The sequence below is a fragment of the Artemia sp. Qi Xiang Cuo genome, chromosome 2 (assembly GCF_049724085.1).
Source record: "Artemia sp. Qi Xiang Cuo chromosome 2, ASM4972408v1, whole genome shotgun sequence".
NCBI lineage: Eukaryota > Metazoa > Arthropoda > Branchiopoda > Anostraca > Artemiidae > Artemia > Artemia sp. Qi Xiang Cuo.
Window position 1 is genome coordinate 68,820,858 of NC_142795.1, and position 25,063 is coordinate 68,845,920.

At 35.2% G+C, this 25,063-nt stretch overlaps 2 protein-coding genes across 4 annotated transcripts in view; both read right to left on the bottom strand.

Moving 5' to 3' along the window:
- The window catches only part of nompC (no mechanoreceptor potential C), a 502,015-nt gene extending 487,938 nt beyond the window's left edge, over positions 1 to 14,077 (bottom strand). Inside the window, exons 1-2 of one of the 2 annotated variants that reach the window (XM_089102713.1) lie at positions 13,694 to 14,077; positions 7,544 to 7,690 (exon numbers count right to left, since the gene is read on the bottom strand). In XM_089102713.1, the coding sequence (XP_088958839.1) occupies positions 7,544 to 7,594 (51 nt within the window). In that variant the 5' untranslated portion in view covers positions 7,595 to 7,690; positions 13,694 to 14,077. Of the gene's footprint in view, positions 1 to 7,543; positions 7,691 to 9,015; positions 9,252 to 13,693 lie in introns of those variants that run through there. The other variant, XM_089102710.1, reaches the window with a different exon arrangement.
- A 632-nt stretch (positions 14,078 to 14,709) lies between these two features.
- Positions 14,710 to 25,063, bottom strand: part of LOC148955543 (small subunit processome component 20 homolog) — a 165,537-nt gene continuing 155,183 nt past the window's right edge. For both annotated transcript variants that reach the window (XM_089102742.1, XM_089102751.1), the window contains 4 exons: positions 23,681 to 23,929; positions 20,352 to 21,158; positions 18,853 to 19,026; positions 14,710 to 15,166 (listed from right to left, as the gene is read on the bottom strand). In XM_089102742.1, the coding sequence (XP_088958868.1) occupies positions 14,726 to 15,166; positions 18,853 to 19,026; positions 20,352 to 21,158; positions 23,681 to 23,929 (1,671 nt within the window). In that variant the 3' untranslated portion in view covers positions 14,710 to 14,725. The remainder of the gene's footprint in view (positions 15,167 to 18,852; positions 19,027 to 20,351; positions 21,159 to 23,680; positions 23,930 to 25,063) is intronic.

Below are 25,063 nucleotides of genomic sequence, written 5' to 3' on the forward strand. Positions count from 1 at the left end.
GGAGTTGTCGTAGGAACTTAGAAAGGGGCTCATTTGATTGAAAATAGAAAGGGCTGATGCCCTTTTTAATAGTTGAAAGTGATTGGAGGGCAACTAATCACCCTCCCACGTCCACCCTCTCATTTGCCTTTATGTTTAAAAACTAAATTTTGCCTTAAGATTAAATCGAAATGCATTGTGTTAATGCTAATTCCCAATAAGGCGTCTCAGCAGTATCCCAAGAACGACTGAGGGTATTATGTTCAAACTTTACTTCTGTTCTTAAAATTTAAAATAAAAAAAACAAGTTTTTTTTAACTGAAAGTAAGGAGCGACATTAAAACTTATTCCGTATACAACAGAAATTATTCGAACGAACAGAAATTATACCGTATATGAAAGGGGGCTGTCCCCTCCTCAACGCCTCGCTCTTTACGCTAAAGTTTTTTATTATTTTAAAAAATAAAGTTGTGAGAAAGTCAAACTTTAGCGTAAAGAGCGAGGTGTTGAGGAGGGGACAGCCCCTTTCATATACGGAATAATTTCTGGTCGTTTAAGCTTTAATGTCGCTCCTTACTTTCAGTTAAAAAAAACTTTTTTTTTATTTAATTTCTGAACGTTTTCGAATTAATGCAGGTTTTGATTTTGGCTCACCGTATATGAATAATTAAAACGAAATTCATATATTAATTTTCCTTTTTTTGGCTAATTGGCTTTCTCGAAATTTTGTTCTGACGTAACTTACGAATTAACTTACGTAATGAATTTCTATATTCGTATGTTTTTATCACGTATATTAGGGAGTTCGCTCCCCAGTCAATACCTCGCTCTTTACGTTAAAGTTCGAATTTTGTTCGAATGACAAACCCCTGAATTACAAAGGCCGGGTAATTAGAATAGATAGCTCTTTTGAAAGTACTAAAAAACTTTAGCCTAAAGAGCGAGGTATTGACTAGGGAGCGAACCCTCTCATATACATAATAATTTCTGTTCGTTTTTAATGTTGCTCCTCATTTTTAGTTGAAAAAAACTTGTTTTTTTATTTAATTTCTGATCGTTTTTTAAGTAATGCTGAGAAATCAGGCGCCCCCTTCATAGAAATGTCCCTTCCCCCAAGGAAACATCCTTCATGGAAAGATCCTCTCCCGTAACCCCTACTCCGACCCCGCCCCCATCCCCTAGAAAATAATTCCTCCTGAAAACACCTGCATGCTTCCCAATAACCAATACTATATGTAAACAATGGGAAAAGCTTATAACTTGCAGCCCTTCCCCAGGGAACTGTGAGGGATTAAATCATCCTCAAAGACATATTAATTAAATTTTCGACTATGCTTAACAAATGGCTATATCAGAATTTTGATTGGGTTACTTCGGGAAAAAAATGAGCGTGGGAGGGGGTCTATTGCCCTCTAATATTTTTGGTCACTTAAAAAGGGCACTATAAATTTAAATTTCCGTTTGAATGAGCCCACTTACGATATTCTGATGGTGAATCTGATGGTGTGATTTTCATTAGAGTTCTATGACTTTTAGGGGTTGTTTCACTCTTTTTTCGAAAATAAGGCAAACTTTTTCAGGAGCTTAACTTTTGATAGGTAGAACTAATCTTGAATACTTTTATATGATTGGAGTTAGCATAAAAATGCGTATCTTTTGATGCCTTTACTGGTATCAAGATTCTGTTTTTTAGAGTGTTGGTTACTATTGATCTTGATTACTTATTACTTACACTTAGTTACCACGATCTGTTTTATAAATAAGTCAAAATAGCGTAAGTATATCCAAGCTTTTAAAGAAAGTAAGCAGATTTTTTTGCTAATGGTATCAAGTTTTCCATTTCAGGTCAACTAGAGGAGGTATGAAACGAAATTAAACACTACTATTGGTGTCCAGATTTTTAAAAGGGTGTATGTTGCTAAAAATTGCTGAAAATTTTTCTCCAGCATACAAATAACAGACCAAACTGTAAAGTCTTAAAAAGTGAAAAGATTTAAAGTATTGTTTTCTAATTCCCTGAAAAGACTATGTCAATATAAAACAAATAAAAAACTGATTAAAAAAACTTTTTCCACAAAACAAGTTTTTCAAAGAAAAGTAAACAACTTCATTAAACAAAAAATGAGCAAAAATAAAATCAAATAATCTACGAAGCGTGAAACTACCGCAAATCAGCATCGATAAATAAATGAAACCCATAACGAACATAAATTATAATAAATAACCGAGTCAAACTCAAAACGAGCAGAAATTAACATAAGTAGGGCCCAAACCCCTATGCCTTCCCAAGGCCAGAAAATAATTTGCACTTTACCGAAAAAATACAAATGAATGTGCGATGTCAGTTTAATATACATATACTGCTATTTAGTAATCAAAATGTTAATATTATTTGATTTATTAAAGTTATAAAAGTAAAAACATTTATATTTTTTTCAATAAAGTGCAAATTATGATCTGGTCTTGGGAAGGCATAGGGGTTTTGAGCCCAACTTAAATTCTGCTTTAATTTCTGCTTTAATCAACTTAATTTCTGCTCGTTTTGAGTTTGACTCGGTTATTTATTTTAATTTCTGTTCGTTTTGGGTTTCATTTATTTATTGATGCTGATTTGCGGTAGTTGCAAGCTTCGTAGATTATTTGATTTTATTTTTGCTAATTTTTTGTTTAATGGAGTTCTTCACTTTTCTTGGAAAAACTTATTTTGTGGAAAAAGTTTTTTTTTAATTAATTGCATGATAGAGTCAGGTGGTTTCGCCGCAGGGGTTTCCCTGTTCATTTGACTAACTTCATAGATCAACAGCTCTTATCTCTGTTTAATCACAACCAGTAAAACAATTACAGAAAAGAAAAAAACATTTACGGGATGAATAGTAGATAAAAATAAATTCACAATGGTTTCTTTATCAAACAGTTCGTGATGACGAACTGTAAGTAAGGAGTGACCAGGCTCAATGGTAACTGAAACTCTACAAAACGGAATTTTTGTACCAATAGGTACATCAAAAGAATTAAATTTTAATTCTTATTTCAAAATATAAGTTTCATCAAGTTTTCAGTTTAATCTTACCCATCAAAAGTTACGCGCCTGAGAAAATTTGGCTGATTTTCGAAAAAAGGGGGAAAGACCCCCTAAAAGTTATAGAACCTTAATGAAATTCACACCATCATATTCAGCGTATCAGATAACCCTACTGTAGAGGTTTGAAGCTCCTATCTACAAAACTGTGAAATTTTCGATTTTCTGCCATAAGAAAGATCACGGATGCTTGTTTATTTGTTTTTTTTTTCCCACGGGTAATCGTATTGACACATGGTGCTATAAAATCATAGAACGGTTCCTTGAAATCATAACTAAAATTTATAGTGCCCTTTTCAAGTGATTAAAAAAATGGAGGGCAACTAGGCCCCCTCCCTCGTTCATTTTTTTCTCAAAGTCACCCAATTAAAATTGTTAGATAGCCATTGTGTTTAGCATAGTCGAAAATCTAATAAATATGTCTTTTACGATGACTTAATCCCCCACAGTTCCCAGGGGAAGGGCTGCGAGTTATGAACTTTGCCCATTGCTTACATATTGTATTGGTTATTGGGAAGTATACAGACATTTTCAGGAAGAATTTTTTTTCTGATGGGGGGGGGGGCTGGAGGAGGGGTTACTCGGGAGAATCTTTCCGTGGAGGATGTTTCTTTGGGGTAAGGGACATTTCTATGAAGGGGGCGTCAGATTTCCAAGCATTATTTAAAACACGATGAGAAATTAAATTAAAAAAAAAACAAGTACTTTCAACTGAAAGTAAAAAGCAACATTAGAACTTAAAATGAACAGAAATTATTACTTATATGAGGGGGTTCTCCCCCAAGTTTATACTTCGCTCTTTACGCTACAGTTTTTTTAGTGCTTTCAAAAGAGCTATCTATTCAAATTAAACGGCCTTTGTGATTCAGGGGTTTGTGAATTAAATTTTTTTAACTTTTAACCTAAAGAGCGTGTTATTGACTAAGGGGAGAACCCTAATAACATATACGTAATAAAAAAAAACAATAAAAAAAAACAAGCGATACGGATTAATAGTAAGCGAAACTTTTAAAAACGGAACTTTGATGTCAATAAATGTATCAAAAGAATGGGCTCATAATGCTGATTCTAAATATATGAACTTTATTAAGTTTAGTATTACTCATCAAAGGCTACGAGCCTCAGAAAACTCACCTGATTTTTTAAAGAGGGGGGAAACATCCCTAAAAGTGAAAAACTTTTAATGAAAATCACACCGTCAGATTCAGCGTATCAGAAAACCCTATAACATAGGTTTCAAGCTCATATCTGCAAAAATCTGCAACTTTGTATTTTTTGCCCGAAGAAAAATATACGAATATAGAAGTTCGTTACGTAAGTTAATTTGTAAATTACGTCAGAACCAAATTTAGAGACAGCCATTTAGCAAAAGAAAAGTAAAATTTTTATGCAAATTTTGTTTACTTATTCGATGACGGCGAGCCAAAATAAAAGCTGCATTAACTAAAAAAAAATCAGAAATTAAATTAAAAAAAACAAGTTTTTCAACTGAAAGTAAGGAGCGACATTAAAACTTAAAACGAACAGAAATTATTCCGAATATGAAATGGACTGTCTCCTCCTCGGCGCCTCGCGTTTTATGCTAAAGTTTGTCTCTGTCTCACACCTTTATTGATTAAAACAATAAAAAACTTTAGCGTAAAGAACGAGGCGTTGAGGAGGGGACAGCCCCTTTCATATACGGAATAATTTCTGTTCGTTTTAAGTTTTAATGTCGCTCCTTACTTTCAGTTTAAAAAAAACTTGTTTTTTTTATTTAATCTTATCAGAGGCAACGCTATAGCGTTGCCTATAGTAAAGGCCATACGGCTCCAATGTTTTATTATTTATTTATTTGTTTTTTTCCCAGAAGCACTTCATATGAAAGGGGTCATAAAAACTTCAAAGTGGGCTCATTCGATTGGAAATCGAGAGTTCTAGTGCCCTTTTTAAGGGTCAAAAGTGATTGGAAGGCAACTAACACCCCTTCCCCACCCATCATTTCCCCAAACACATTCAACGAAATCTTTGAGATAGCCATTGTGTTCAACATAGCTGATTTTCAGATAGAAATTATGTTTTGAGGAGGACATTCCCCCCACAGTCCTTAGGGCACGGGTTTTAAGTTACGCCCTTAGGGCATATAAGCTTTTTATAGAAAGCTTTGTCGTAGAAACTTCAAAAAGGGCTCATTCGAATGGAAATTCAAAGAGCTAGTGCCCTTTTTAATAGTCGAAAGTGAATGGAGGGCAACTAATCCCCCTCTCGCGCCCACCTTTTCCCCAAACACATCCAATCAAAATTTTGAGATAACTATTTGTTCAACGTAGTTTAAAATTCTGGAAATTAGGTCTTTGAGGATGACAACCCCGCCACAGCCTCCAGGACAAGGGTTGTAAGTTATGCCCTGGGGGCATATAAGATTATTATAGAAATCGTTGTCGTAGAAACTTCAAAAAGGGCTCATTCGACTGGAAATTTAAATGGCTAGCGTCCCTTTTAATAGTCGAAAGTGATTGGATGGCAACTAACACCCCTCCCACGCTCACCAGTTCCCCAAACACATCCAATCAAAATTTTGAGATAGCCATTTTGTTCAACGTAGTTGTAGGCTCTGGAGGTTATATCTATGAACAGGACACTCCCCACCACAGTCTTTAGGGCAAGGATTATAAGTTATACCCTGGGGGCATATATGGTTCTTAGGGAAGGAATGCTCGTATAAACTTCAGAGAGGGCTCATTTGATTGGAAATTGAAGTCCAATTTTTAAGCGTCAAAAGATATTTGAGCATCCGATAAAATTGCATCCGATAAAAATTTTGAGATAGCCATTTTGTTAAAAATAGTTCAAAAGTCAGATAAGAAAAATTCCGGTGTCAACACAACCACCCAGGGCCTGGGGACAGGCATTGCAAGTTATGCCCTAGGGGCATATATGGTTCTTATGGAGGGATACTCGTACAAACTTCAGAAAGGGCTGATTTGAATTGAAATTGAAATTTCTTGTTCAATTTTTAAGAGTAAAAAGAGATCGGTGGGCCCCAAGCCCCCCCCCCCCCCCATGACCTTTTTTACCCAAACCCATGCGATAAAAATTTTGAGATAGCTATTTTTTTGAAATAGTTCAAAGGACAGATAACAAAAACTTCGGTGCCGACACATCCCCCCAGGACCTGGGGGGCAGGCATTGTAAGCTATGTTCTGGGGCTATATATGGTTTTTATGAAAGGTATGCTCGTATAAACTTCAGAGAGGGCTCATTTGAATGGAAATTAAAAGTTCTAGTTCATTTTCTCAGAGTAAAAAAAGATCGGAAGGCAACTAGCCCCTCCCGCCCTCCACGCCTTTGGGTTTATCGGATGGATAAACCCATCCAATAAAGATTGGAGCTGACCGTTTTGTTAAAAATAGTTCAAACATCAGATATTATAACTCCGAGGTCGACACAACCCCCAGGGCCCAGGGACAGGCGTTGTAACTTATACTCTGGGGTATGTATGGTTCTTATAGAAGGGATGCTTGTATAAACTTCAGAGAGGGCTCATTTGATTGAAAATAGAAAGTTCTAGTTCACTTTTAAAGACTCAAAAGAGACCGAAGGGCAATTAGCCGCCCTCAAGCCCTTTTTTCCCCAAACCCATCCGATAAAAAATTTAAGACAGCCATTTTGTTAAAAATAGTCCAAACATCAGATAATTAAAACTCCGAGGTTGACAGAAACCCATTTTTTCACTTTGATAATGTTACTTTGATACCAGTTTTGATACTTTAATGAATATTTGATCTTTTTTTTTAAGTTTGATTTTGAAATAAGGAATTTTGAAAAACTTAAAACTTTTTGCAATGAAAAACAAACAAAAATTATTTAAAAAAACTTTCCGAAAAATTAGTTTTTCAAAGAACAGTAAAGGCCATTTTAACTTAAGCTCAGTAGATGCAAATACCTGTTAAAATTCAAGCGCCAATTACGCAGTAGGTTTTGAACTTTTACAGTGGGAGAAGGAGGCGATACCCAAACTCTTGTTTGTAATGATTTTTGTTCGTTTCAAGCTTCATTTGCATATTCAATTTAAGGTTTACTCGTTTTAAGATTTATTTATTCATTTACATTAATATCTATTTTATGTGTGTTGGCATAGATTGTATTTTTATCTCCTGAGCTTAAGTTTAAAATTGTCTATACTTTTCTTTGAAAGACTTATTTTTCGGAAAGTTTTTTTTTTTATAATTAATTTAAAATAAACCGGTTCATCAATAGTGTTGACATAACTTTATTTTATATCAACAGTTAACTTTTTTAGATCAAAAATTATTTTAAGAAATACAAGATATCAGTACATTTGCCCTCTATTGATTCTTTGTGTGAGAAGAGAGAGAGAGAGAGAGAGAGAGAGAGAGAGAGAGAGAGAGAGAGAGAGAGAGAGAGAGAGAGAGAGAGAGAGAAAGAGAGAGAGAGAGAGAGAGAGAGAGAGAGAGAGAGAGAGAGAAAAAGTGATCCCATTACCTCTTCGCTGACTTCAGAGAGCGGACGGGGAACACCAGTATTTTCTAGCATTTTTATTACAGCTTCTATTGAGGCCCATTCACCTCGTGTGAGGTGTAACTAGCAGCTTTCTGATAAAGCCATTAATTTGCTCAAGAGGTTCATTTCCTAGAAAAGTGACTCGGCGTAAAAAAAAAAAAAAAACAGATTTACGCTGTCTGGACAACGCAAAGGCTAGTAACAATCTTTGGGCCAGCTCTGACGACAGAAGCTTTACAGTAGAAGCCCTTCGATTCGTTTCTTTCCATTGATGTTAGTACAACTCTCTAGTTATTAATTAGCCCATTTAATCTGATCAATCAGATTAAAAATTAAGGTTGAATATTTAGAATTAGAAAAGATGGAAGCATGAAACAGCCAACGCCACATCCAGGGAGGGGGTATTACCAGATTTTCCCTCCCTCAATAATTTCTGTCCGACTCGTTAAAACGTAAAAAAGTACACACCACGAAAAAAATACTCCCCCCCCGAAAAAAATCCTGGGCACGCCCTTGAGAACAGTAGTTTTCTATCTGTAATATGATTCTGCCAAAGGTATAATTATATAGTAGCATATTAGTAGATAATAGCTAACAAGAAAATAGTGCAGATACAGGCTTTTCAAACCGCTTTTTTTTTACATTCCAAATATTCCACACTCGTAGTACACGACTGTAAAATTGAGGAGAAACTGTATGTCATAAATAAATCTTGGCTCTCCTGTCGACGGGTGTGACTGTAGTCTGGTTCGAGCATGAATTGGAGGCAGCACAGAAGAAAGCATCCAAACTTCAAATTAAAAGAAAAATTATGATGGGAACCATAAAAATTGCGGATAGAAATATCGTAAAAAATTAGGATAGTAAGTTACTATCCTAATTTTTTAGGGGTATCCGGATCCAGAATTCAGGAGTATCCATATCCAGATCGTATCCAGGATTTTTGTCCAGGGGGAAGGGGTTACAAAAATATCTTCCCGTGGACATATATTTTTGCTACTGTTACGTGAGCCAGACAAAAATTTCAGGTAGAGGAGGCTTTGAACCAGGTATCCCCCCCCATTCTTAGATATGGAAAGGGTAGGAGCATTGTATTTTTCAAAAGTATATCTCGAATGTTCAGAAAAAGCAATTCGCATTTATAATCCCAGTTTTATAGTTGTATCACGGCCCCTAACATTCTTTAGAGGTTACACGCGAAACTGAGCAACATTTTTGCCTGTAAGCAAACTATGCGAGTAACAAAGTAATAGAGTGCAAAAATTGCAGCGCAAAGTAGAGGTAGTAGACCTAGTCTTTAGTGATAACAATCTGTGAAATATCCGCCCTTTTTCGGGAAAAAAATAATCTTGATGCGTATTTGACATTTTCTTTACAAATATTCAATTTTTGAACCCTCTTGAAAGCAATGTTATTGCTGTTATTCTACTTCTACAAAAAATCATAAATATTACCTTCCAAGAGCGCAAGATTTTTTCCATTGGCTTTGATATTTTCCAACTCTTTATCCTGCTCCTTTATGTCATTATCAATACTTTCTTCACTCTTTCCCTGTTTTGAGGGAATCCGCGGTATTTTTCTTGATGGCGAAGCGAGCTGATTCATCGTCAGGTCACTGTTTAAGCCTTCACCAACAACGCTTATCACTCCTGATTAAACTTGTGTTTTTAAGTTTTAAATGAGTTGATACCCTCACTTGATTAAATCTTTTATTTTCCTCGATAGCTTAAAGCTCTTTATTCCTGAGATGAAATAAGCTAATGACAGTCACCAAGCTTGGGAATTTCTAATTGCACGCGCAAATCCATGAACTTGCGCATCAACTCATTGACAACGGAGGAAGGTATTCCATGTGTGTAGAGTAGAATATGATTTTATTTCAACATCAAGATTGGCAAAAGGAGAGCAAAGTTCTAACAATCAGGCATATAATAATAGCCGTGCCGAGCCACTGTGTAATTACGTAATTTCGTCAAAATGTGAGGGGGGGGCAAAATTGAAGTCAATTTTCCCAAATCAAGCGAAAATGACAGTGAAAACTGAAAAATGAGCCATATGGTACCATAAAGACAAAAATATACTAAAGAAAACTGACCTGTTTCTCTGGATACTTGAATTACGCAGGCTTATCTCAATTTTGACAAGAATTTTTTTAGAAACTAAATTTCAGCTGGAGAGGGACAAACTTGGGTCTGGAGAGGGCAGTTACCTCCCCCCCCCCCCCCGGTCCCATAACAAATTGAGTCCCTGCTTAACGGCCTTTAGTATAGATAATGTAACACGATTGCCCCGGACTTCAACATGAGAGTGGAAATTTCAATTTCCCTTCTAATGGAAATCCTTGAATTATCCAAGGGTAAAACAGGGGATATTTCCCAAGAGGGTGATATTTTAAGAGAGGGAGGGGGATAAACACCGGCCCCCAGGGAAAAGACTGCATGAATACAAGATTTCTCTCAGATGTGAAATTTAAAATATCAATGAAGTAATTGATTCTGCTTTGGCTTCCACATTGTTGAAAATCTGGATCATGTAGTCCTTTTTGATGAGACAACTTCAATATTCGAAGCGAATGGCTTCCCATATTCTTTTAGGAAGGCAATTGAAATTAAGAAAAATCCATAAATAGAGACCTTGCTTTAAATAGAGATACTGGAGATATTCCTATAAACCCAATTTACAGTAACTCAAAATTAAAGGATTCAGATAACTTTTTTTCTTCTGTTTAAATTATGATCAGCTGATCAGACTTTTGATGAGAATTAGGCCAGTAGACAAGCTAAGTCAATCACTAAGCAGAGGATTCTTTCCCAATCTAATTGATGAATAATCTTTCATTTATTCCGGCTTGGTTTTTTCGTTTGGTTGATTCGGCCTTTCTTCAGCTCAGTTAGAGTTAATTCAAAAGATTAGTTTTCCTTCTTTTTCTTTGGACACTGTTACACAGCTAGGCGAAATTTCCTGACGATATATCTGCCTCTATTGTGTTCGATTCTTTTTTGTCGGCTGGCTGACATTACCCTCATTTTTCTCGGTTGTTGTATTTTGTCATTTTTTTTTCTTGTTTGTCATTTGTCAATGCTGCTTGTAGCCCTTTCTGTCTTTAACATTTCACAGAACTAATGTGATTTTATTTCGGCTAATATTTCAGCTTTTTAAAATTATAATTATCTGTACTATAATACACATTATCGTTCTGATAACAAGAGACCTAAGTCAGACAGACCGCCTTTTAAACCGGGGAGCACAGATGTAGGCTACACGAAACAAAATAATATTTAATCTTTTTCTGCCAGCCTCTTTGCGCTTCTGTGCTCTGAAAATTGCAAAGGATCGTAAAATATGTCAGTAAAATATATAAAATATCGGTAAAATAAGAAAAATACCGGTAAAATTCGCAAAATACCTAAAATAGGTAAGATACGTAAAATAGGTAAAATACCAATTTTACGGGGTCCGTAAAATTAGGGTAAAATACGTAAAATACCCAGTTTTACCGTGAACAATTTTACCAGTTACAACACTAGAGCATTGCTCATTTACCCATTTATATCTAATTTTAATGCAGCATCCATGGAAGACATTCGTTTTGAACAAAATTTGTCGAAGAACTCTTTTTAAAACAATGGAAATGATGACCCTATATTTCATTTATGATATTTCAGACCCCCTCTCCCTCCACTCCGAAGAAATATAAAAGGGGTGTACTTTTTCAGGGATGCTCACCATTCTCAAACCAATGTTATGAGAATAATAACCTAGAAACTTGAATGTAACCTTGAAACCAGTGGGTAAAAGATGGTGTAGTAGCCTCCTTGATATTTAAGATATCCTTGGACCAAGCAGTTAGTAGCAACAACTATGCTACTATGCTCCAACAAATAGCTCCAATCCTGTAGTTCTTTATTACAAAACCCTTCATCAACCAAAATTATAACAATTCCTAATTTGAATCACGTTCCAAATGTTTAATTTATAGTTTTATAGCTTATACTTTTATGGTTACTACTAGCGCCTAGATTTTAAAAATTGAGAATGAAAACACTAATACTAAAGCGTGTTCAACGGTTTTAAATGACAGGTTATTGACATCATGGCTGGCAAGACCGGTGGGTTGCTTTAGAAATCTATATGTTATTGGATGTTGTGTAGTGGCTACTATGAAAAACTATTGTTTCGTCAACCAGCGATAGGTTTATAATAGATTTTCAGTTCTTTCGATCTCACCTACAGTCACTAACAGGGCCGTCACGTATGAGGGGAGGGGGCGCCCTTGCCCTATGTTTTGGACGCCCCCCAGTGTTTTTGGTCACTCGGTAAAAAAAAATAAGACGGTAAAATTCTTTGTTCAGTTTAATCAAGACCACAGAAATACTGACATGTCATCTACATAAATTTTGAACTTGGTCGGTAAACGCAGCAGTTTTACCGACTCCTGCCATGATTTTACAGATGGTGCCACATTTTTCAATTTGGTTAAATAAACAGCATTAAAATAGTGACATGATATGTACCGAAATCTGAATCTCGGTTGGTAAATGCAGCGGTTTTACAGACCTGTGCAGTGATTTTACATATTGTATTTGAAAAGGACATTATGCTAATTATTGACAAAAGCAGTCGGTAAAACTGACCAGCCAGTCGGTAAAATCTCTATCCCCCCCCCCCCAACATTTTGGCTAGTAACGACACTGGTCACTAATTGTCTAGAATAATAGTTCTTCTTATTACTACAAATAACTAACCCATTTTCAAAAAAGCTTTTTCAAACACATACTGGCCGTATCCAGGGGAGAGGGGGTTCCGGGATAGACCCCCCCCCCCCAAAAAAGAACCAACAGATTTTGTCTGATTCGTAAAAGCGTAACAAAAATGTATATACAAATTTCTTTGATCAATGTTTTCCAATTAGTTTTTTTGTAAAACCCCCTCTGAAAAAATACCCCCTCAGAACAAAAATCTGGATACGCCGTTGCTTAATACCTATGCTTACGTCCGCATAACAACGAGAAACAACCCATGGGCATTCTAGAATCAATTTCTATTTTGAAAAATTCCGGAATAGAGTATTACTGTCTATGCTTATAGTTAACTTTACTGCATATGTTGTATACAATCTTTGTTGTATTGATGACAAAATGTTTTGTGATCGATGAATAATAAATTTCTGAAAATGTAAATGTTTAGTCAGTCTCAAGATTTATTAGTTAGTAAACTGGATCAGACCCAGATCTATAGGAAAATCTTGGAGAACAGACAAAAAAAAAAAAAAAAAAAAAAAACTAGACAATTCTTCTTTTTAATGCGTCGCGATACTATAAATTGTGATTATTCTATATGATGTAAAAAAAAAAAATCACAACAGAATCCCCTCTATGATGATTAAATAGCGATAACATTTACTAAGATGTGAATTCTTGCTGGATTTTATTTTAAAACTTAAATTTGAATCAGAAAAAAAGCCATAAAAACCCTGAAAATGGTACAGGATTGAAATGACAAAACTTACCTCTGAAATAGCTGAGTTCGTTTGGACATTGCTATATTATTTGAGGCATTACCTCTAAAACTAACGAAGATAATTTTTTTTTTTAATCTTCTTTCTTCATTCGGAAATATGTTTTCGTCGAAATATACTTCTGAAATTTATCGTGTCAATGGTCAATCATGAGACACTGAGTAATCTGGCAGGAAAGAAAAATCAAAACCGAATGATGTTCTCTACACTATAACCTGTCTTTAAAACAAATTCGTTGCCTATGGTGTCTCAAATTTCTAGATAAAGCTTTGAAAAGGCCAAATTCCCAAAACCACCTACAATCTCATCTTTTTTCCTCCCGTAAAATATTACCCTTTCTGAGAAAAAAGATTACAATCTGTTATGTTTTGGATGTCGGATCTCAGACAAGAGTGACTGTGATTAGTAAATCTGCCACCCTGTATTCCGGGTGTTTGGCCAATGCGACGACTTTTGTTTGGTTAAATTTTAAAACCCGTCTTTTGGACGTCTAAGCGGCAGAATCACTTAACATTATAATAAAAGACGAGTTACAGAGCCATCTAATAAAAACCGTTCGACCAGCATTATGAACCTTAGGTGATGAGCTTTCCAAAATGATAAACATAACCCACCTTTATGACGAGGTTTGTGATATTAGCCCCTTCTTTGTATGGGGCAAAACAATAGTGCGTTGTTCCGAAATATTTGCCAGTGGGACAACACAGAAGATGCATGAACAAAAGAGCAATATCAACTCATCACAGCACAAACCGACCTGAGAGCAGGACGCATCTGCATAAGGATCAGTTTCTTGGCTATACTTTCCCTGTGAGTCATCACTCCTTGAGTACATCGCCACAAATAGATTTGAATCCCAGTCCCCAGAAGGTGCGCCTTCATTCTTTACACTGTCAATAAGTTACGGTCACAATCTCACATCTAGCATATGGCAAAGGGATGCCTTTACTATATAATGCCTTTACCATCATACGTTGAATATTAGGGGCGAAACCAAATCTACCTTGGCCAATGGTCTGCCCAAACAGTTTTGATTTTTCCAAAGGAATTTGAGCATAAAATACTGCATGACTTTATATTTCATTCCCGACCAGTTTCTTCAGAGCCATTTATTGGGATAGTTACTTGATAAAGAAGCATAAAGATGCTGCTATAAACGCTAATATAAATGAGCTTTACATTAATTTTGGTGAGCAAAATAAATTTGGTGAGATTGTACAACATTGTTCAACATTGTACAACATTGCTGTTGTACAATTGGTGAGACAGCTTGGATATTCCTCTTGATTATTTTTAGTATTTCAATTTGAGTCTGAGATAGTTTATACAAATTTATCTTCTATGCCAACTCCTCTAAAGCATTGTACAATGGAATGTCAAAAACAAATTACTATTATTACTTTGTCAGTTTAGTTTGCTACCCAATTGAGAAGATGTGCTAGATGTGGCATAATTAAGAAACCATAGGATGTTCCCTACCCAATTAGGATGTTTGCTACCCAATAGGATGTTTGCTACCCAATTGAGAAGATGTGCTAGATGTGGCATAATTAAGAAACCATAGGATGTTCCTATTCAGTCTCTGAACACTTCTCAGGACATACGGTTCAAGGTAAATAATCAGACACAATCACACAAAACATCTTTTATTCCTCCAATAAGGCAACATCTTTCACTTTTTTTCTTTTCATCACTTTTCCTTTGATCAAAGCAATTTTCTTTTTCTTTGCTTCTTTTTTATTGGCCTGCTTCTTCACCCTCATTCTTGCGGCAATCTTAGGATTTGTGACGGCAAGCTGAGATTTCTCCACTTTCCTTGTCATTTTCTTCTTCTGTAAAACTTTCCTACAGCTCACCAGATTTTCTGTATATGCTTCATGTCCAACAAGTTGCTTCATAAATTCACCTGATTCTTTAGCCAGAGTTGCCAGCTCTGAGAGTTCGTGGGATGATTTATCTTCACTACTATTTATTTCTCTAAGTATACATGGTAGAACTATGGGAAGATACTCCAGCACTGCTTTAGAACCATGGATCTGATGGAGATCAAGTAGGGCAGCAGCATAGAAATGGAAAGCAGCTATTCTCTAGAATAAAATAGAATATGTATAGGACATTATTACAAAGAAGTGTGATAGGCTTAATAATTTAATTCTAATGTATAATAACTTTTACATCAACTTTAACTTTAATAACTAGCTGATTCTAATGTATAAACAAATTATAATTCGAATCTGTATAAAAACTTAAATAAAACAGTCAGGTTATAGATAACAATATATTTTATACTATTATAATTATTATAATATACACTATTATTAATAATAATGTTTATAACAATATTATTTTCACTTCAGGTGTCTCGCTTCATTTTTAAATCCTATTTTCCTGGTTTACGTTCTGCCATAATACCATTGTGTGTGTGTTCTTTCAATGCTCATTTTCCGTTGATTTTTTTTTTATCTTTCGATAATGTGGTGTTGCTTTGTGACATTGTATCGTCAGCATTTTATTTACACAAAACAGTTGTGTTTTCCCCTATTTTTGTATATTATCTAAATAACCAAAAAGGTTTTAAACCAAAGCAAAAGCGACCTTAGAGCTTAAAACGAAGAAGAGTTACTCCAAATATAGGGAAGGCTGCCTCCTCTTCACGCTAAAGTTTTATAAATGAATTATTGAAAGCATTTATGAGTCTAACCAAATTTAGTTAATGGGTAATTCCAAGTGTCTTACTGAGCGACTGCCTTTTAAAACATTTAAAGTGGAAATGTTATTGTTTAAAGTAAATTTACATCAATAAGCCCTTTTTATTCTTGCCCTTTTTAGGCCCTTTTTATCAATAAGCCCTTTTAAACATTTTTCACGTAATACCTTAAATTTGATTTCCTTTTTCAGGACCAAACTGCCTTTCTACCACGAAAAAATGAACGTTCAAATGGGGATAAGTCCATTTATTTAGACACTTATTTAGTTGTTCGGCATTGTGAAAGATACTTTTGACCCCATTACAAATGCCCTTGTTTTTCAGCAGTCGTTCTTAAAGCATTGGGAATAAAAAGCTAAACTTTAGCGCAAAGAACGGGGAGTTGAGCAGCCCCTTCATAAACGGAAACGATTTCATAAACGATTCAGAAAAAATTCGGGGGGGGGGGGCCAACCCCGAATCCCTCCGGGGATACGGCCTTGAACATGGGCCTATGACACTTTTTTTGATTTCTTCTTAGGTAGTCACCTTCTTCATAAGAGAATTCATGGGCCAAAACCCTATTAGGCCTCATTAGGCCTCTATTTAGGCCTCTTTTAACCCTATTTTTTTTAACTATTAGGCCAAAACCCTAATGAATAGAGTGCAACTTAGCAAGACTCTATAGCCGTTAGTTTATGGTCAGTTCTATTTTTATGATTAAATAAAAATAAACAAGATTTTTCAACTAAAGGTAAGGAGCAGCATTAAAGCTTAAAACGAGCTGAAATTATTACGTATATGAGGCGGGTTGCTCCTCCTCAACACCTTCCTATTTACGCTAAAGTTTTTTAGTATTTAAAAAAGAACTTCTTATTGTTCTCACTAAACAAACAGTGTTTTGAGAGTCGTTCTTAAAGAATTGTGACAGAATTCAAACTTTAACGTAAATAGCGTGGTGTTGAGAAGGAGCAGCCCCATCAGATACGTAATAATTTCTGTTCGTTTCTGGTTTTAATGCTGCTCCTTACTTTCAGTTGAAAAAAACTTGTTTTTTTTTATATTTAATTTCTGACTTTTAAGTAATGTTAGGAAATCTGGCTAAATCTCCATGGATAAATCCCTCCTCTCCATGGATTTTTTCTCTAGCCAATTCAATCCTGGTGAAAATTTACCTCGGACAATTAATTTTAACATCTCTACGCGTAAACTTGAGTCGGCAAAGAAAAATCAAGACATAAAAAGAATTTCCTATAGCAATTCTGACAAATTCCCCTAGTATAAAATTTACTCTGAAAAATTTACCCCCTGGAAACTTCCCTCCCCACGGAAAATTATCCCCGTGGAAAACCCCACCTACAGAAAATCCCCCCCCCCCGAAAAAAGTATGCATACTTCCTAATAAAAAATACTATACGTAAACAATAGGCAAACTTTGTAACTTAAAGACCTTTCTGGCTGTGGGGGGTCATGATATCTCCAAATGCATAGTTAAGCGGCCTTTAAACTATGCTGAACAAGATGGATATCTCAAAATTTTCATCGGACCATTTTGAGAAAAAAGGGGTGAGGGAGGAGGCCTAGTTGCCATTCATTTTTTTTCGGTCACTTATATGGGCACTATAACTTTTAATTTCCGTTCAAATGAGCCATCTCACGATATTCTAGGACCACTGGGTCGATACGGTGACCCCTGAAAAAAAAGCAAAAAAACAAAAACAAACAAACAAAACAAACACGCATTCTGGCAAAAAAAACAAACAAATTCAACATTTTTTAGATATGAGCTTGAAAACTCTACAGTGGGATTCTTGGATACTCTGAATCTGATGGTGTGATTTTCATTACGATTCAATGACTTTAGGGCGTTTCCCCCTTTTTCCGAAACTCAGGCAAATTTTCTCAGGCTCGTAACCTTTAATGGGTAAAATCAAACTTAATAAAACTTACATATTGGAAATCAGCACAAAAATTCGATTATTTTGTTATATCTACTGATATCAGAAACTCCGTTTTTTAGAGTTTCGGCTACTATTGAGCCGGGTCACCCCTTACTGACAATTCCTTACCACGAAATCTTTGAAATGCGTGTATGTTTAGAGACGAATTGTATACAGCACGCCAGTATAACGTCTAAGACTAGAAGGCTTTATAAAGACCCATTCAATAGTTGTTGTAAACGGGCTAAAATGCCGATATTCGGCACTGGAGGAGTGGCTTCATCTATTTCTTTGTTGTTTAAAAGATCAATAAATCGTTAAATGTTCCTTACGAGTGCCTTTCAGCGGTCTACGACTGCTGATTCTTTACGCTTAGTATAGCAGTAAAAACGACAACAAAAATACATGCGTGATCAGTCTTACCCGGAAAAATAATGAGTTTCATTGCATTATTTTCCTGTAGATCAGCACCCCTTTTAGAGGGATTTTAACCCCCAAATCTAAATATATGAAAATTTCCTTGCGCTAATTTTGGAGAACAAGTTTATAATCAACGAATTTTGAGCATTTAGAATCAGCTTAAAGAATAGATGCTGTTGATGAATATATCGTAATTAAGTCTTTATTTTTTTGAGTTTCGGTTTTTATTGACAAGGGCGGTCACTCTTTACTTGCAGTTTGCTACTCCGAATTCCTTGACCCGACTCTCTTAAATGTGAAGGAGGCCACCACTCCCTTCTTCAACCCTCTTTTTTTAATTCAAGTCTAATATTAGTGTGATAGGGTGTCAGGTGCAGCTTTTTGATGGTTTCAACTTTTTGATAGAGTATAGAAAAAGCAAAGAAAAAAGAGAAAGAAATAAAACTGAGAGAAAATAAACAAAATGTTACAACAAGGATTCCTCATAAGAATTCACAAAATCATGGCTACTAATACATAGAAAGCCTTTCTCAAGAATCAAGAATAAGACAAAAGAGAGGCTAATTTTACCTTTATTAAGGGCAGTAAAAGAAAGAAATAAAGCTCAGAGAAAAATAAATAAAAAGTTCCAATAAAGATTCCTCATTAGAAATTTACAAAATCACTACTGCTAATAATTAGAAAGGCTTCATTTCTTCAGGAAAAATACGTAAATTGATAAAATTACCTTTACTGTAACTTCAGGATTTTCAACCACTTCTGAATTAATTTCCTTTCGAATCCGCTTTACATACCATCTTACACCAAAAATCCTCTTCTCTGATGTTTCTTCGTCTATCTGACAGCTATTTTTTCCTAGCCGTGCAGCAACTTTAAACAGGAACAACAGATTCTTTATAGTCTGAAACAACACAGAATTGATAATAAAGAAAATATTACTGCTTCAAAAAGATTAGCGCAATAATTATGACTCTTAATTATTCCATCAAGTGACTCATAGTTATGCACCACGAATGACTACCCTATGCCAAAGACCTGGGAGCACTATTAACATCAAGGAGTGACTTTCTCCTTTATATACGTGACTCCAATAAATTTTACCATCCCGAGCAGTAAAATTCCAATAAATCAGAGATGGGTGCTTATAACGGCTCAAGAAACTTAGAAAGATACTCCTAAAATCTTGTATTCATTCTTAGAAGATTTGTTCTTCTTATTTTAGAAATAATACTCAGAAAGTAAATTTTCCAAGAAATGAAGGCTATGGTAATATTTCACATATGCTTAGCCTAATCCTGCGTTTTTTCTTGAATTATCTGCCCCACCCCCTCCTCCCTGAAATAAAGTATTGCTTAATTGTCTGGATACGTCTGTTTTAATGAATAGTAAAACCACATAATCTCATTTTTAACCGAATATTCTATCAAATTTCGGCAAATATTAGTTCGGGTTTCTAAACAGATATTATGCCCGGTTTCTTGACGAATCACAATAATTAACCCCCCCCCCACCTGGATTTTCTGTACTTTCTTCCAAGCTCTAATATACTTTAATAAAACAATCCAAGACCCGTTATATAAGAATTATAATCATGAGAAAGACCAATATGCCAAGCCCTTAAAACACGCACTTGGCATAAATCCTTCATCCCCAACAGAAAAAAAAAATCAGATGTCCCCTAAAGTTTGGACTGTATAAACAAAACATTTTTTAAATTTGAATTACAGGGGGGTAGGCTTCACAAAAACTCAGGGTCTAGAGGCTCACTCCTTGCCAAACCCTTCTGTTTTCTACGACGGATAGATGCATAGATACTTTATTTGTAAATAAACAGAAAGCCCAGTATTTCGCATATAAAGTTGATCAAAAGGAAATAAACACAGCAGAATATAAAGAAGAAACACCAAAAAATTGAAAAAAAAAACAAAAAAACTACAAACAAAATTATTATGTATCACTATAAAATTATCACTAAAGTTATTATGTATTCAACTATATTTAAAAATCGAATCGTTTCGTATCAATGAGAAATTGCCGTATCAAGGACCTTGTGATTTTGCAACAGTCTTACTAAAGACAAATTGAATGGATAAAAGATTAACAACGCATTTAAACGACTAATTAAAATTCATCAAGGAAGAAAGAACTTCAATATCACCCAATCAGAAAACAAAAAAGTAGAAAAGAAAATGAACAAAGAGTGAGTGGAAAAAAGAAGAAAAATACCTGTTCAGCGATGTCGCTATCGACGTTTGGCGGTATCAATTGCTCGCTGCAATCAAGAGCTAATGCTCTTAACCTGTCCACCGGTGGGTCAAACACTGCCATCTTTTTAGAATTTTTTTTACAGGAAATATATTCAACAATTCCTTCCGGTGTAAATGCAGCAAAGAGAAGTCCTATCAAACGAGCACTCAACAAACGAACCGTAACCTGGCTGTGCAGCAAATGTTTCTGAATACCATGCCAAACTTCCACTGTAGCGCTGCTAGTAACCAATGTGGGGTTCATAGTAAATAATTTTGCAGCAGTCACTAGGGTTTGTATAAGTAACTGGTCTTTCTCTATGTCTCCATCACTTTCGTCATTTAACAAACTCTCTAATATTGGCAAAAAATCTTTAAGTCTACTTTCGAAGCTGGGGCCATCTACTTCAATAAATATTGAAGAAAGTTGGACTGCAATTAGTTTGTGAGACACAGTTTCATTTTCTAACCATAGAATTGATATTTGGAATAATTCATTTTTCACATTATCATCTAAAACATTTAATAGTTTTTTTAGTGCACTAACTACAAGTTGGGTACAATTTTTGGAAGTTTCATTGACTAATCGAGCTGATAATGCTAGGAAAAATAGAGGAGCGTTCGTATTTATCAGACTTCGAGGGAAAGTTGAGAACACTGAACAGAGGAATTCAAGTGCAGACATACGCCCTTCTTCCCGCGTGTATTCAAGCTGACCAAGGAAAAACTGTATTTTTCTGATAACTTGTTTGCCCAGTGGATAGTCAGCCAGATACTGAAGAACAAGCTGAAACATAAACCTTATTTTTAAAGATAGAAAGGGTGTCAGACACTATACAAAAGAAAAAAAAAAAGAAAAAATGATCACCAGGGTAAAGTTTTTCCTAAGAAACACTTTACCTCCTAATAAACATAAACAACTCAAGCCTCCCTTAAAATAAGTCTAGCTACAATAACCTACAAGATTATATTCCCAGGGCGGTTTCTCGGGTTAACCTCCCCTTTGTGGAAAAATTACAAATGACTTAAAATAAGTCGTCATGTAACCCCCCCCCCCGCCTCTAAATGCCACACTAATCAAATAACTTGGAAAAACAATTTTTATAAGGTATAGACATAAGGTATAGACTTTTTTTTATAAGGTATAGACATAAATTATAGTTACAAATAAATTATTATATACAACTTATTCTGTTTTTATGAAAGGGTTAAGTCTACAATAAAAAGCTACGAACAGATCACTACGAGTGTTGATAGTCTCAGCTAGTTACCGGGGAATCTATGTTCGGGAGAATGTTTGCAAGTATTTGACCAAGAGCCGCTTAAATATTTCCTCTACCCTCCATCGAGTCTGATTTTACAAAAAGTAGTTACCTACTACTAAGGGAATGATACCCGATGATAGGATCTCAACAATATTCAACAATATTCGTCACTAGATACAAGAAAGAACATTAAACATCGGTACCTTTGATGTTATCGAACTAGTTCTTACTACCTTCCAAGTCTCAATCTAACCTCTGGAGATCTATATTTTAAATTTTTTTTTAGTGAAACAACTTGTTTTCTATTTTAATTCCATCATTCAGAGGTTGAGGAGGTTGGCCAAATTTAAAAAAAAACATTTGTCTCCTCCCACCAATTTTTCAAAAGGGTAGAAGAATCTCCCCTATTTTTCAATTTTCCAAGGGAAAAATGCCATGAGGGTTTAGAGACCCCCCCCTCCTTGGGGATCAGCGTTTGAGATCAGTTTACAGCATGGGTCCAACTTTAGAAACGGAAACAAGCATCATGATGAAGTTTCCTGTTTTGTATCTTTAAAATGAGGTTTTGGTAATAAACAAAGCTTAGGCAAGGAAAAGCAACATCCTCTTACAAGAAAACAAAAATGACCAAAATCTAATGCCATTACTCAGCCTTTATAGAAAGAATATTATAAATTATTGATCTTGATACTTCAGGAATTTTAAATTTTCAAATCGTTATAGAAGCCGTATATCTCCCTAATGCGACTTCATAGATAAGAGAGATCAGCGATTGATCAGAAGTTATTTTTAGGCCAGAATATTGCAAAATGTGATAATTTATGCCGTAATTACGCTGTGCCTAATCATGAAAGAGGGCGATTGTTTCCTCAAATTCTAGAAAATTAAAAAGCGAGAGGCGGAAAAGTTTTAAAAATATATTTTTATTTTTATAAATGCTATTTTTTCATGCTTTCATATATGGACCAGATTGCAAGACACTTTTCATAATATTTATCAAATAGAAAATATTAATCGATTTTTTTAATACTCTATTTCTTCCGAATTGAAACCTCAAGAAAAGGCATGATCCATGGAAAAAAAACATCTTGGTATATCTATAACTATGTTGGGTAGAACACGCTGGTATATCTATAACTATGTTGGGTAGAACACGTTGGTATATCTAGAACACTATCTATCTTGGTATATCCATAACTATGTTGGGTAGAACACGTTGGAATATCTATAACTATGTTGGGTAGAACACATTGGTATATCTATAACTATGCTGGGTAGAACACGTTGGTATGTCTAAAACACTATCTATCTTGGTATATCTATAACTATGTTGGGTAGAACACGTTGGTAAGTCTAGAACACTATCTATGTTGGTATATCTATAACTATTTTGGGTAGAATATCTATAACTATGTTGGGTAGAAAACGTTGGTGTGTCTAGAACACTATCTATCTTGGTATATCTATAACTATGTTGGGTAGAACACGTTGGTATGTCTAGAACACTATCTATCTTCTTATATCTATAACTATGTTGGGTAGAACACGTTGGTATATCATTCAACTATGTTGGGCAGAACACGTTGGTAAATCTAGAACACTATCTATGTTGGTATATCTATAACTATTTTGGGTAGAACACGTTGGTATATCTATAACTATGTTGGGTAGAAAACGTTGGTGTATCTATAACTATGTTGGGTAGAACACGTTGGTATATCTATAACTATGTTGGGTAGAACACTATCGATTGCAGTGTTCGGATTCTCAGTTTTCATGGAAGTAAAAGAAGCATTTCCATTAACAAAATTATTTCAATTGATTAGCAGTTCTATACTTTCTAATAGTAAAATAGAACATACCCTACCAGCATACGTTTGGCGCAGTCCCTGACATTAATACCCACCCTTATTAAGCCTTTGTATACGAAGGAAAGCGTTCAGCTTTACTGGTATTGTAAATACATATGTTTATATATATTCTAATAGTTAATTCGTCGGTAACCCGCTCTACTGATCATTACCACATATAAGTAGTCACTCACCTGTCTGCACTGACTTCGCACATGCCCCATTTCAGAAGTAACTGCCAAAGTGGATACACGATTCATAATATCTGGAAGTTCTGGAAAGTCCAATTTTCTGCCCAAAACTGCTTTGAGTACAGCAAATCCAGTGGTTTGTGCATTGCTATCGACATCAGACATAGACTGCTCGGCATAAGTTAAAAGGACACGAAGTTGATCTTCCTCCAGTCTCATTGAAGAAACATCTCGAATAATTACAGTAATCGACTGTAAAAAAAGAAGAAGATGGGTTAAGCAACAAATGAATCACTTCTTAACCTGGTAAGGGATGATTTCTCCAGACTGTAGCTGTTTCCTGTAAAAATAAAACTTTTAAGAAGAAAAAAACGACCATATTTACAGCAAGATCAAAGCATAACTTGTTACGTCAACTGATTCATGGGCTTAGGTATTTTAACGAGTGGCCCTATGTTTATTTTGTATATACATGTTTCTTTTTATTAACTTTTTCTCATGTTTAATGTTGCTTAGATATGGCATGAGCAGTCTGCTATTATAATGAGCTATAGATAAGTTGAAGTGAACAAACTGAATATTCGCATAAATTGAATATGTATGTAACTGTGTATAGGTTTATCACCCATCATAAATGTAGACATACAACATTGATGGAGTAATCGATAGACAAAAAATGAAGCAAGTACAATCAACCCAAGTACAAAATAATAATAAAACACAAAAAACAAAAAAAACAATCGAACCAGTAAAGAACAGTTCCAAAGGTACTTTCACCGGCTAACTGCTTCTGGCACCTCTCAATTTATTTTCGCATCACGATCACAGGATTAGCTACTCCAAGTAGCGATAAACATGCGCGTTGGACAATGACATTATATGCAATTAGAAACATTCAGTCAACAAGAAGAAAAAAAACCCAGAGCCTTAGGTTAGGCTGGAATGTAGTTATAAAAACAAATACACATCGGATGGGGGCCAGGAGAGAACTGTTAAACAGGATGTAACGAAGAAGTAGCAATCATGAGTGTGTCCGGTTCGGAGGACTTAACATAGTGACTAGTTTGCACTAATGTCGACTGCAGATTTAATACTAATTTCACATTTGTAAAAAATAATTGGATGTTAATATTCCAATAAAAGATTATCAGCTGTCATACCAGAGCACAACTAGATATTGGGGAGGGGGGAGGACTCATCATCAACGAAGTTACAAGAACCACTAGAACACGTCCAAGTTTGTAAGCCGAGAAATCGTAATTTAAAGCCAATGTTTTAAGCACGTAGAGTCCTCCTCTTAGATTACTTCCTGAATCATCAAGTAAGATTATGGACTCAAAAAGTTATATGTATTCAATTATACACTCAATCTAAACTATTTTGAAG